Source organism: Gambusia affinis, linkage group LG12, assembly GCF_019740435.1.
Source record: "Gambusia affinis linkage group LG12, SWU_Gaff_1.0, whole genome shotgun sequence".
Lineage (NCBI taxonomy): Eukaryota > Metazoa > Chordata > Actinopteri > Cyprinodontiformes > Poeciliidae > Gambusia > Gambusia affinis.
In genome coordinates this window covers 11,199,086-11,212,799 of record NC_057879.1, presented here as the reverse complement: position 1 = coordinate 11,212,799, position 13,714 = coordinate 11,199,086, and the positions used below count along the sequence as shown (strand labels likewise).

At 41.7% G+C, this 13,714-nt stretch overlaps 2 protein-coding genes across 3 annotated transcripts; one reads left to right on the top strand and one right to left on the bottom strand.

The window, feature by feature from the left end:
* Window positions 1-217: 217 nt before the first annotated feature.
* Window positions 218-6,246, bottom strand: cdc34b (cell division cycle 34 homolog (S. cerevisiae) b). 2 transcript variants are annotated; one of them, XM_044135500.1, is made up of 6 exons: window positions 5,940-6,246; window positions 5,468-5,824; window positions 4,912-4,998; window positions 4,717-4,814; window positions 3,046-3,180; window positions 218-2,011 (listed from the first exon to the last, which is right to left on the bottom strand). In XM_044135500.1, exons 2-6 carry the CDS (start codon window positions 5,651-5,653, stop codon window positions 1,801-1,803), a joined length of 717 nt encoding a protein of 238 aa, XP_043991435.1. In that variant the 5' UTR covers window positions 5,654-5,824; window positions 5,940-6,246; the 3' UTR covers window positions 218-1,800. The 2 variants fall into 2 exon arrangements, with proteins under 2 accessions (XP_043991435.1, XP_043991436.1); XM_044135501.1 differs by having other exon boundaries at window positions 5,468-6,246.
* A 1,220-nt stretch (window positions 6,247-7,466) lies between these two features.
* cactin lies at window positions 7,467-13,038 on the top strand. Its single transcript, XM_044135494.1, has 10 exons — window positions 7,467-8,008; window positions 8,522-9,074; window positions 9,164-9,259; window positions 9,346-9,491; window positions 9,595-9,757; window positions 10,326-10,440; window positions 10,877-11,069; window positions 11,224-11,346; window positions 11,888-12,270; window positions 12,363-13,038. Exons 1-10 carry the CDS (start codon window positions 7,698-7,700, stop codon window positions 12,851-12,853), a joined length of 2,574 nt encoding a protein of 857 aa, XP_043991429.1. The 5' UTR covers window positions 7,467-7,697; the 3' UTR covers window positions 12,854-13,038.
* Window positions 13,039-13,714: the final 676 nt, after the last annotated feature.

Genomic DNA, 13,714 nt, shown 5'->3' with positions numbered 1-13,714 from the left:
CAAAATTTTGCATTTTATAAGTTTTAAAAAAGTTTAATTTTTATGTAAGTCAATAAAAGAAATCTGAAAACTGAAACTTTTTTCAGTTCACAATTATTTTTTTCCATACTTAATAAAAATCAGATTTCATTCTTTTCCAGACTTCTCTGCACAAATAGGTAGGACTAAACTCAAAGGTCAACTCAAAATGTTAAGATTCACGTAGCACTACATATCGTTCTTTCAAATAAATCTTTATTTCTCAATTTCAAATAGCTGAAATAAAAAACAGACACAGGTAAATAAAACATGGTGATCGTTTGTACAGCTACGTGTGCATATTGATTATGGTTCCTGCAGAAGCTGTAAACCAATACTGAAGACCACCGAAGGAAATTAGTTACTCATCTTAATTGTTTTGTCGCATGTAATTTTCTCCTGAGAAATTCGTTATGATGTCCCAATTTAACAGAAAGAAAAATTTATATTGCTGGCAGGAAAAGAAAATACACGCAGGACACCCATACACTCTAAAAATATTATCAAAATCTGTCCACTTTTAACTAACACAAAGGATAGTCATGAGAAATAAAAGAGCAATCTGATTCTTTATACTTCCACTTGAAGGGGTGAAAATGTCAGTAATCCTAGTATTCCACCCTCTTACAAACATTATCTACAGGTCTCTTGGTCAACCTTTTGAGTAAACAGTGCAGGCAAAATGTCTAAAAAAAAAAAGCCAACTATAATGATGAAGCTTGCAAGAGAGGAAAAAGCAAAGACAAAAAGCACAGCAAACACTAGTCAAACGCTGAAGGAATTCTTCAACACAATGCTTTAGGTCTTTGGGTCCGTCAGGCGTCGCCGAGACCGAGCCTATGGAGAAATACAATTCTGATCAACAGTTCCTTCTGTCCCCGTTTCCCTCAAAAAAAAAAAAAAATAGAAAAAAAACGCTCACTACTCCGAACAACACATCCCCAGAAGAAACACGTCCAACAGTAACCAGAAGAAAGCCAGCAAACATCAGTCTCATGTTGGTATAAATGTGCATGTGAGGAGCCGACTTCTCCATCATCATGTCAGTCTTTGCGTCGTCCCAGGCCATGAAGGAGGGAGGAAGCAGTCCTCCAGTAAGTAAGAGAGCGATGAAAAGCTTTCGAAGATGCTCTGGCATGCACAAAGAACTTTGAAAACATTTCACGTAACAATTCATTTGTGTCTTTTCCTATCGAAAAGAGGGAGAGAGTGAGATAGAGAGAGAGAGAGAGAGAGAGACACTGCAAAACTTAAGAAACGTTTGACATTTGCAGATCTTCGTCCAGCACAAACAGTGCTGCGTGAATTCTTCAGTTTCCATCACTTACAATTAGAGAAATACAAACATGAGAACGGGAGAAAGAGACTGAGTAATGTTTTGGAGAGGTTACACCAGTGAACATGTCATTGTTAGCAGTGGTACTTACCCAATAACAACACTTTATGCTAAACGCATGATCTAACAACGCTGGAAAATGTGAGCATTTAGGAAATTCTCTCAAAAGTAAGGTTTAGGTGACGATAACGACTGGAAACATAAAGGAACTAGTGACTTTTTTTTCTTTTTTTTTTTTGCTGGTGCAAAAACTTTACCAAGTCTGACCCTCTCAGGGCGAGGCATCAACTTGTAACCTCTAAGGCTCAAGGAAAAAAAGCTCTTATTGATTTAGAAGAAGGAAGCTTCCAATCTTGGTTGTAAACCTGGAGTATCTGGCAACCCGGGCAGAGAGAAAGGAGGAGCATTCGTTGGACAGATCAGGCGCTTTTGCTGCAAAAAGCACGTCACGACTCTTCGTTGCCCGAGTCGTCCTCGTCGTAGCAGCAGTCGCCGTCCTCTCCCTCCACGTCGTCGTCGTCGTAGTAATAGTCGTAGAAGAGGTCGGAGCCCTCGTCGGGTGCTGGAGCGCGTGTGCGGACGCAGTACTCGGCCAGAGTAGTGGGTACCTTGACTCCATCGCGCTCAGCTTCCGCTTTGGTGGCCATCACTTGTTTCCTGAGGGCAGAGTTTGAGGGACCACAGTTATGGCTTTGTGAACTACATAAATTCAATGTTTTTAAAAGTTAGGAAATACAGCAGCTTGCCTGCATGCGTACAAATTTCAACTTATTGTTATTTTTTTTTTTGTATTTCTTTTCAAATGAAAATTTTAAAGTGGAAGCATATTTTTTATTCTGAATTCACAAAATTAAATCCAGTGCAACAAATTAAGTACAGAAGTCAGCTGCTTTGTAAACAAACAAACAAACAAAAAAAGCCTAATGCAACCACTGAGTGGAACTTACTCATCCACTGGTGGGTTTGTGCCTTAATAGAGTCACAAAACCCTAAAAAATATATATTTTTTTGTTTTTCTTTTTTTACAGTCATGCATAGCGTCAACATATGAAGTTTGATCCGCTTCAAACCAGTACAAACACACATAATTTGCATCGTCTTTGTTGCAACATTTTAACAGTTGGCTCAAAGTTCACAAGACAACTGGATAGAAAAGCGGCTACTTTAATCCGTCATCTGGAAACTGGAAACACACATTACAACTGTAACCCGACAAAGACATGACTACCTAAAATGGAACGCAGAAACAGCAAAGCGGTACTGGAAAATGAAAAGAAGAGATCTCTGTTATTCTGGAGGAGCTGTGGATATTCAGAGCTCGGGTGGAAGAATCTGTTGACAGGACAAATATTAGCTGGGTCTTTGTGTCAGAGTGGGGAGAAGAATATCCAGCTGCCAAAAGCCACGCAGATGATACAGCAATTCTGAGAAGGACGGTAATCTGGTCTGAGGATACCAGAATACAAATGCAAACCATTTATATCACTGATTTGTCAAAACTTTTAAAAACCAACGCCTCATTTCCCTTCCACTTCACAATCGGGCGCTACTTTGTGTCAGTCCATCACATAAAATTTCCCCGAAAAACATTCAGGTTTGTGGTTTCCAAAAACAATTCAAAAGGGCTAAAACAACGAAGTGAGTTAATCTGCCTCTGCAGACGCATGTCCAAATCGATGGGAGCTGTTTACCTGATGATCTCTACATACTCCCGGTCTTTGCCTTTGCTGTCCCTCCATTTGCGGTACATGACAGAGGCGTCCACGTTGGCGGGGGAAAAGGTGTTGGGCTCGTTCAGCAGCGAGATCACGCTTAGTAAAATGGTTCTAAAAGCAGACCAAAAAAAAGAGAGAGAGATAAGTTAACCTATACTGCACTGTCACTGGTTTTTATAAGTAAGCAATTTAATAAAGTGAAGAAAACTTGGAGATTCCTTTCAATCCAACTTATTTTTGGTGATCTGTATACAACTCTAATATCTGCTAAACACACATTTTGAAAACAGAAATGCATGTCAAGCAAAGTTAGCAAACATACTTGGTAGAAATGCTTTGCTATTCTGCCTGAACAGGCTTCACATTTTAGAAGGTGGCTTAGTGAGTAATGTTGAGGGGGCCACTTTTGTTAGCAGGATGCAGCAGCTGCGGTTTGTGGCCACAGCAGCAGCAGCAGCAGCTCTTTAGCAATGCATAGTAGGAAACAGGTTTTACCACGGCAACAGATAAACATTAATTAGCTAAACTGTAAATTCTAGTTTATTTTTCAGATCTAGTGTAATCATATTTTTTCAGGAGTTATTGTAATGGGTTTTGGATAAGCTGTAAATGTCCAAGTAAAACCTCTACATATAAAGCAATTCTGTTTGTCACATCTGCAAAGAGAAGGAAAAATAAGAAAAGCTTTAATATTTTTTACAATTCCATGGAAGATAAAAACTTTTAATAGGTTGTCAAAATGCAGATGAATCATTTTGCTTTTCTTATTCCCAGAAAAAGTGTACAGTTCAACTTGATGTTCTGCTCCATTCATGCAAAGCGCAGACTCAAATTACAAGTAAAGAGCATTCTACATGTTGATCGGCATCACAGGAAAACGGAAAACGAATCTCAGGTGGAACTAAAAATGATTGGTCGATGTGAGTAGGTAACAAGATTAGAAATGAAATGTTATATTTCTCAGGGGATATTTCAGCTTGTAAGAGGATTAATTGAGAGTACATAGCAGCAGAGCCCTGCATCTGGAGCACAGACAGCGCTGCTGCTGTAACCTGTGCTTATTTTTTCCTTTCATAGGAAAAGAGTCCTTACAGCATCTATAAATGGCTTGTAAAACTTGCATAAAAATTGAGAATGCATTGCACCAATCATCATCATGACTGCCAATTTTTGTAAAGCTTTGATCCCTTCTTTTTTCTCGCTTAACCAAAAATAGGTCATTTGAATCTTCTTGACTCAGTAACAATTTCCATATCAAAGAGCGTCCTTGTCAACATCAGTACGACGCATTCTCTTATCAGAAAAAAAAAACCCAAAAAACTGCCTGTTCCAATGACCACCTGAATTGTCGGTGCATCGTGAATAAATATGACTCGTGCCTTTTTTTTAAAAACTACCCTAGTTATGCAAATATAGCTCAGCCTAGCTATAACACAATACGTAAAAACAATGTGAATATGTACGTAAAATATTTTTCGTGGGTGGAACCTGAACAGCTGAAGAAGAAAGTACTGCTAATGAATGTCACGTGATAAGACTCTGTGCCAGCTAAATTATTGAAGCAGTGGAGAGAGGACAGAGCAGGGAGTAGAAAGAATCAGAAAGAAGATACATATTAAGAGAGAAAACGACGAGGGAGTTGCTGACCGGACATTCTGGGTAGGATTCCATCTTTCTGAAGGCAGCTCTCCACTCTGCGGGTCGTCCACTGGTGGGTGCAGGATGGAAATGCACACATCCCCATTCTAAAACAGGAGAAGCCGTCTTATTTCACTGTACTGTGGGTTTTGAAATATGCGACGTACAGAAAAATCACAGGCTGTTTTGACTGCGATACTTGACCTCATAAATGTTGGGATGCCACATTTTAGTGAGGAAGCGGAAAGCAGGTGGAGAGTATGGGTAGTCTGTAGGGAACTTGATCCGAGCCTTGAACAAAAGAGAAAAAAACAAACAAAAATAAAATACATGACTTTACATAGGGTTACTACACATTTTCAGGTGAAAATACAAAACATTTGTTTCACAACTTTTGAAGTCGTTTTTATTTCAAACCTTTATTGTCAGTCACTTGTCCAAAATGTACAGGATTCCAAAAACTGATTCAGTTAGTTTGTCCGTATGTCTGTTCAACAATCAGTTTCTTTTGTTAATATGTTTTTTGTCAGGCTTCTTATTTAAAGTCTTGTTACAGAAGAAGGTAGAAGCTTCTGTCAGGGAACCTGTAGCATTTTTAAGTAAACTACATTTTTTCTTAGGTCCAGAAAAGAGTACAACTAAATCAAATGCTTTTCCAGACTCCAAAGGATGCATGCATACATCTGAGATCATCCACTGTATTTTCTATTTCTCTTGTGTCAATCTTAAACTTTGTTGACAATGCAATAAGACTTCTCACCTTAAAATATCCTCCTTCATAGTGAGTGTTTGGTGGTCCAAAGATGGCCACTTCCCAGTTGTACAGATCAGCCTCGTCCACCAGAGTTATCTTGAATCCCTCAACAGGCTCCTCCTGAAGGCTCTTCATTTCCAACATCAGTGCTTTTTGTGAGCTGGCTACATGAGAGGGGTCGTGTTGCGCCATACTGGTTTGTGAAGCCTTCGCGATAATCCGGAGTCAGCAGCTGACGCTTTTGTTTACACCAAAGCGTCTACGTTAGCCTCAGCTAACAAAACAGCCTACCCCCAACAACTTCTGCTTTCCTTTTCCTCTCCTTTCTGTAGATGTTCAGAAACAACAAAAAACAGGCCGAACCTGCGCACAGACCAAAAAGAGCTTCTCAGAACAAATTAATTACTTATCGATGTCAATACTGAGAAATGGCTGAAATAAGAAAAACATTGTGGATGAGCAGCTTCGGCTTATTTACCTGGCAGGGCAGCAGCGGATATAAGCCCGTAAATCTACCACAGGCTACCGGCTAATGTTAGCTTGCAAGCTGTCCCTTACCGAGCAGCTGGAGCCGATCTAACTGCGGCGAAAACACTTTGTAACTACGAACAACGCCGACTTCAGACAGCAACAATATTACCGGCCATCTCTAACTGTACTAAACTAACACACTGCTGATAGTTGTCAGGTCTGTAGCTCTAACCGCAGGCGGAGAAGACTAGATAGGGAAATATGTTGCAGAAAGGAGTCCCCTGTACTCTGAAAACAGGTAATGGCGCCTGGTGTTGCTTGGGAATTGTAGTCCATTTATCACAAGTAAACTTTTTTTCTTTTTAAGAGTTTGTAGCATACCCTAGGCGCGTCCCTCTAATATTTCCTTAATATTATCTCCCTCTCTTTAATATTTTAACAATACTTTTAAAAGAATATAAGAATATCTATGACAATTAAGCTTTATAAATCAGTTAGTGTGCTTTGAAAAGTATTCAGGCAGTTCTGTGAAATGGCATAATGAATACAGTTGTTAGGATTTTAGTTTTCTGCATTTTGTTGCGAAAGTAGGAGAAAAATATGTATTTGTACCTACCATCCATCCATCCATCCATCCATCATCCATCCATCCATCCATCCATCCATCCATCCATCCATCCATCCATCCATCCATCCATCCATCTTTCTGTACACCCTTGTCCCTTGTGGGATCGGGAGGGCTTCTGGTGCCAGCGAACGTTTTGGGAGACAGGCGGGGTACACCCTGGACAGGTCGCCAGTCTGTCGCAGTATTTGTACTATATGCCTGAAAATAAAACGCATAAAAGGAAGGCCCTCTGAAATCTTATTTTTAAGAGGGAAAATATATCTCTGTAAACGTCAAAATCCAATAAGCCTTGTATGTATTTAAGACATAGTGTCAGATGCTTTAATAAACAGTTTAGTTGATCTTCTATCAGTTAGTATCTCAATGTATTTTCACTCATGACTGCTCTTTTTATTCCCATTTGAGTAATAATAAGAGCAAAAATATTGGGGAAAGACTGTTTGGGCTTAGTTTATTCATTATCTGTGCTTTACACTGTCTCTGGACCTTAATGACATATCCCTTTCAAGTTTGACTAGAAATGGATATGTCCCTTTCTATAAAAATTATAATGAAGAAATTCATAAATCTTGGCAAGCGAGAAAATTTAATTAATATTTCAAAATATAGATATTTGTATTTTCCATTAGTCAACATCATTCACTCAACTGTTACAGATAAATACCTTGGAATATTTAACACTAAAATGTGCTTACTGGTATAGAGGACAGTTGGTTTATTAATTAAATATCAGAATCACAACCGGTACAAAACACTGCCTTAGTACAAATATTACAGTGTGCAGCGCATTTGTTTTTATTTATGTTTTGTAGTTTATTATGTTTTTATTTATGTTTTGTAGTTTAGTATGACGTATATATTTTGCGCCAGTTTCTACAAGGGCCTCTATTGGTGGCTTTTACTTGCCTTAGCGATGCCTTTTGGAAACCGGAAAAGGTCAAATTGGTGCCATTTTTTTCTTATTGTTTATATTTTAAAATAATACACCAATATACATTTTTTACATATGTCCATATTTCCGCGTTAATTATTTGCACTCTAAAATTGGACACGCGATTTGTCTTTGGGTCGCTCATTATTACGTCTTATTTACGCGACAGACTCCCTCTCGGGCCCCGTGCACCGGTTAAGTTCGTGATGAGTTCGAAATTGCGACCCAGGACACGGTCCAGAACCAGAAGTCGGAGTAGAGATAGGCGAAATAAGTCTAAAATAAGCAGATCACAGTCTCCAGATGAGAGAAGAGGCCGTAGTAGGTCTCCGGACGCCAGAAAAGCCGCCCATGGACGAGCTAGCTCCAGCAGCAGCAGCGCGGCCTCAAATCATGGATCTCCAGTCCGCCGTCGGCCTCAGCACTGGGGCCGATCCGGGTCCGGCAGCGGCTCGGAGGCTGACAGGAGACGAAGAGAGCACCGGCGGAGCAGCAGGTCGAAAGCTCGATCATCAAGGTAATGGCTGCCTGGGTTTGTTTATGGATGCAAATAATGAAGTTGACGCATGTTCTCTCTGATAACATCCGACACATCGATTAGCCCTAAATAGTAGGTGTTAGCCTCTAATCAATATCCTATTACGCAGGGGGGTTTTCTTACGTTACTTTGGCAGTCTTTTGCACTCAGTGGAAAAGTAAAACACGACTAAAGCTTCTAGCAAGACTCTTTTTGTAAAAATCAGTCAGACTCACCTAAGATACAGTTTATTACCTCTAGAAATAATATGTCATGCTGTGGATTTCGTTCTAAATAGTTATTAGTCGATGTCCTCGTAAGTAGGTTTTTAATAGACTTGGCATTTTGTGAAATATTACAGTGGATTGCCACACCTTTACCAAAATGTGTTTTTGTTTTCTTTCCATTGTAATTTCTGGCAAAATTAATCTCTACCATTCAAAATTTTTGCTTTACATAAAATAGCACGTGTATTTCTGTAGTGCTCATACAAATAATCAGTTTTCTTCTCAGTCCCGATTCAGACAATTCCAAGATGAGAAGAAGGGGGAAGGAGTCGGAGAGAAGGAAGGGAAGGTCCCAGTCTGGCTCAGACTCGAGCGGCGGAAGCAGCGACAGAGAGAGGAGGAGACGGAGAAAAAGTCTTGAACGAGGGAGTCCAGGAAGAGGTAGAGAGACAAGGGAACGGGAAAAAAAACGAGACAGAAGCAGAGAGAGGAAGAAGAGGAGTAAGGACAGGGAGCAAGGGAGGAGTAAGAAGAGCAAAGAGAGAGATGATAGGCGTAGAGGGAAGCAGGGGTCCAGTGTGTCCGACTCCTCGGAGAGCTCCGATTCAGACAATGAGAACCTTGAAGTCAAAGAGAAAGAAGATAGGAAGAAACAAAAAGAGCTGATGAAAGCCCTGGAAACACCAGAGGAGAAGAGAGCCAGACGGCTGGCGAAGAAGGAAGCGAAGGAGAAGAAAAGGAGGGAGAAGATGGGCTGGAGCGAAGAATACATGGGATACACCAACGCAGACAACCCGTTTGGAGACAACAACCTGCTGGGCACATTCAAATGGCAGAAAGTCAGTTCTTTACCGAGACGTTTGACCCATCATTTCTAAACCTAAACGCTGCTTCCCATCCCGACTCTTTACTGTGTTTTGTGCTTCAGGCGCTGGACAAGAAGGGCATCGGCCACTTCAGCGAAAAAGAGTTGAAAGAAAGAAACAAATGCATCCAGGAGGAGAACCGAAGAGAGCTGCAGAAGGTAGGAACACGAGAACGGCGCTTCTCTCGAAACCGGAAGACAGTGGCAGTGTTGTGTGTAACCCCGCTGGCTGCGCGCTCGTTCAGGTGAAGCAGCTGCGGCTGGAGCGGGAGCGAGAGAAGGCCATGAGAGAGACGGAGCTGGAGATGCTGCAGAGAGAGAAAGAGGCCGAGCACTTCAAAACCTGGGCTGAACAGGAGGACAACTTCCACCTGCAGCAGGCCAAACTAAGGCTAGTGTGCCAGAATGTTTTTTTGTTTTTTTTTTTCAAAGTAATTGCAAAAAAAAAAGTCACTGAACCATACTTATTGAGTTGTCCAAAAATGTCGATTTAGGTCCAAGATTAGAATCCGCGATGGCCGTGCAAAACCCATTGACCTTCTGGCGAAGTACATCAGTGCCGAGGACGACGATCTGGCTGTGGAGATGCACGAACCGTACACATTCCTCAACGGACTGACTGTCACCGACATGGAGGACCTGTTGGAGGACATAAAGGTCAGCGGCTGATTAATACTTAAATGGTCTGTACAGTGCTTTGCAGATGTATCCATGACCACATTTTGTCAAACCAACACAAAGTAACACTTAGTGTAACATTTGTGAAGTGGAAGAAAACTTTAAATCTCCCTTTTTACTGTGTGTGAACCAATATGTTGCATAGTCTCTTGCCAAAAACTGTCATGAAACATAATTTATTTCAGTTGCTAAGAGGGAAAATAATGCAGAAACTTTGCCTTTCAAGCAGTTGGTATTTTTTTGATTCTTTAAAAATTCTGTGGCTCTAAATTAATTTTCTTTAATAGAAAAAAAAAGGACCACAACGCTTCTTCTCTGCTTCAGTTAAACGCCCACAATCCTGCTTCACTGTCATATAACTACGCAAAAAAAAACAAAACACAGACCGCAACACCTCTTCCACTTTGTGACCCCGACTGTTTTGTTTTTTTGAGGTCACAGGGGTCGCAGAGCCCTGGTTTAGACCAAAGCCAAGTGATGTTTTACATTGGCTCAGCTTCAACCTCGCTATTCCAGTAAACTGTGTTTATGGCCGTCTATGTGAAAGGTCTACATGGAGCTGGAGCAGGGCAAGAACGTGGACTTCTGGAGAGACATGACGACCATCACCGAGGATGAGATCAGCAAGCTGAGGAAACTGGAAGCATCTGGGAAAGGACCCGGTATGGACGTTTAAGTGCTGTAGTGTCCATATAAAAAAAAAAAAAAAAAAAATATATATATATATATATATATATATATATATATATATGGACGTGATATCTGTTGTTTTATATGATTACCAAACTATTTTAGTTTGTTATGAGGGAACGTCGATGCATAATGCTAGAAGACCCAAAGAGTTGCAAGTCTTTACTTTTTCTATGGCAGACTTAGAATATTTTATCTGTTGCCTACAGAGTGTAATACTTCAAGAAGTTGTTAAAAAACGTTTATCCATTTTTGAATCCATCTACTTATGTTTGCTCCCTGCAAAGATGTATATCAAAAGCTGCTAAGCTCTTTTACTAATTTACCTATAGCTCAGTATGTTGAGTATAAAGGCCAAATAAATCAGATGCAGACCTTTGAGATGTCATGCTTCATTTTAACCTTCAGGTGATCGACGTGACGGCATCAACACAGCAGTTAGCACCGACGTCCAGACTGTGTTCAAAGGGAAAACCTACAGTCAGCTGCAGGCGCTGCACCTGAACATCGAGGGAAAGATCCGGGCCGGGGGATCCAATCTCGATATCGGCTACTGGGAGAGTCTGCTGCAGCAAGTTCGGGTCTACATGGCTAGAGCCCGGTGAGACAAGGAGCCGCACTCCGGGTTTTCTGAACTACTCCTTCAGAAAGCACGAAAAGTGTATAGATGAAAACAGAGTAAATCTGAGAGGCTGCCCGTGGAAACATCTCAGCTTGGCTGGAGTACAAATTGTGTTTGTTTTTTAACACCCCAGGTTGAGAGAGCGCCATCAGGACGTGCTGCGTCAGAAGCTGTTCAAGCTGAAACAAGAGCAGGGAGTGGAAAGCGAACCTCTGTTCCCCATCATCAAAGAGGAACCGAGGAGCGAGGAAGACGAGTAAGTTGTGACGGCTCCACAGACGGCGTCTTGCAAAACAGTTCGTCTTGTTGCAACTGTGACTACAATGTTTCATTAGAATTTTCTAGGGGAAAAAAAAAATTGTGCTGCGTTTTGGAACATGAATATGTTCTCAGCTGCCCTGAGTCAATACTTGGTGGGCCTTCCTCCTTGTTGCATTTCCAACCAGATAATGGATTGATCGTTCTTAATTGGGTATTCAGAGTTTGGGATATTGCTTCCGTTTAGATTTTTTTTTAAATATACCAAAGTAAAGAGAGTGAACTATGAATTCACATCACACCTTTCAGGTTTCTATTTGTTAAACACTAGAAAATCATGGCTCTTTTTCATTCGATGTCGCAATCACGCACTGCTTTGTGTGGGAATGTCATGAAATCCGAATAGAATTATTTGAAGTCAAAGGTAATAATGCAACAAAACAAGGAAACGATGTTTTGGAAGGGACTGTAGATAAGCAACATAAAAGTAACTAGATTAAAAACCAAAAAAGTTTGACACAAAGTCTCTTCTTCTTTAGGGATGGGGAAAGAACGCCAGGGCAAACAAGAGACAGGACAGCAGAGGAGAGCGGTCTACCAACGTCTTCATCCCGAAGAAATAAGAACAGAGAAACGGAGGAGGATGAAGAGGGGCCAGGCCCGTCCACCTCTGCAGCTGGCAGCCAAGATAAGGAGGGAGGAGAGAAGGCTGAAGGGAAGGACGAGGAGGGGAAGGAAGAGGCAGTGGAGGCTGTGTTGACGGAGGAGGACCTCATCCAGCAGAGCCAGGCGGAGTACGACTCTGGTCGCTACAGTCCCACTCTGCTCACTCTGTCTGAGCTGCCACTGGACACTCACACCATCACCCCAGAGGAAGATGCACACCGGCTCCAGTTGGCCCGCAGACAGCTTCAGGTCACAGGTAAAACGCCCTTCATGCTCAACACACAAACACAGTAGACATGTCACAATCATGCGTCCAAATAATGAGAGTTTCGTCCTCTGGTATTTCAGGTGACGCCAACGAAAGCGCAGAGGACGCCTTCGTGCGGCGAGCCAAAGAAGGCATGGGCAACGACGAGGCCCAGTTCAGCGTGGAGATCCCCGTCTCCGGGAAGATGTACCTGTGGGCGGACAAGTACCGTCCCCGCAAACCGCGCTTCTTCAACAGGGTCCACACGGGCTTCGAGTGGAACAAGTACAACCAGACGCACTACGACTTCGACAACCCGCCGCCCAAGATCGTCCAGGGATACAAGTTCAACATCTTCTACCCCGACCTGATCGACAAGCGCTCCACGCCTCAGTACTTCCTCGAGCCGTGTCCGGACAACAAGGACTTTGGGATTTTGAGGTTCCACGCCGGGCCGCCGTACGAGGACATCGCGTTTAAGATTGTGAACAGGGAGTGGGAGTACTCGCACCGTCACGGGTTCCGCTGTCAGTTCGCCAATGGGATCTTCCAGCTGTGGTTCCACTTCAAGAGGTATCGCTATAGGAGATGAATAAGTTACCAACACGGACCTAAACCTCAGGGACCGGATTTCACTCACGGAAACTGGATGATTTGGCTCTTTTTAGCTGCTCTCATAAAACCAGAGCTTCAGCTACAAACTCTGTCATGTTGTCTGAAAAGGAAACTGTAAATGTAATCTGCTAAATACATGTTAAAGATTTGTTTTTCACTTTCTGCTGTTTGCATGCTGCCATTTATTGACCGATTTACTGCTTCGGGTCGAATCTCATAGTGTGGAAAACCATTCATTATGTTAAGACATAAATATTTATATTTAATGGGGCCATTTACTTGAAATTCCCAACATAAGTATGCTTATAGAAAACAAAAAAAAAAACATAAATTAGGTTATATAGAACAGGGCTGCATAATGTATTGCAAAAACATTGCATGCAATATCTCTTTGTGCAATATTATCGCAAGAGCTGTTTTGCTGAAAAGTCCACCCTCATTTAGATTCATATATAGAAATCTCGGTACATTTTTGCTAATCATCCTCGACTCGGTTACTACCAGTACCAGGTGCTGAAAGTCAGCTCTACGCTGTGATGTTCCCACCTTCCGACTTCCCCATTTGTTTGCTGCATTTGAGGTGATTTGCAGTGTAATTTCTCCCTCCAAAATGTTCCATTTAGTCCCACCTGACCTTTTTTTTTTACAGAAAACATTTTACAGAAACCTTTCAGTAAGCTTCAGTATGATTTTTGGAGTCTTTGTGCAGTCAGCTGGCATAAAGGTTAAGTCTATTGCTTACTCTTTTCTTGTACCTGCCAATAATAGGTCTTCTTGAAGCTCTCTTTGACTCTTGGACAACTCAGCCGATTCCCTCCCCCCATTCCACTTCCAGAAG

Coding starts and splice junctions, on each gene's coding strand:
- cdc34b (XM_044135501.1), bottom strand. CDS start 5,653: ATGGCGCAACACGACCCCTCTCATGTAGCCAGCTCACAAAAAGCACTG. Junction 3,181..4,716: donor AATCCTACCCAGAATGTCCG/GTCAGCAACTCC, acceptor GTCTGCTTTTAG/AACCATTTTACTAAGCGTGA. Junction 2,012..3,045: donor GAGTATGTAGAGATCATCAG/GTAAACAGCTCC, acceptor CTCTGCCCTCAG/GAAACAAGTGATGGCCACCA.
- cactin (XM_044135494.1), top strand. CDS start 7,698: ATGAGTTCGAAATTGCGACCCAGGACACGGTCCAGAACCAGAAGTCGG. Junction 9,075..9,163: donor GCACATTCAAATGGCAGAAA/GTCAGTTCTTTA, acceptor TTTGTGCTTCAG/GCGCTGGACAAGAAGGGCAT. Junction 11,070..11,223: donor GTCTACATGGCTAGAGCCCG/GTGAGACAAGGA, acceptor TTAACACCCCAG/GTTGAGAGAGCGCCATCAGG.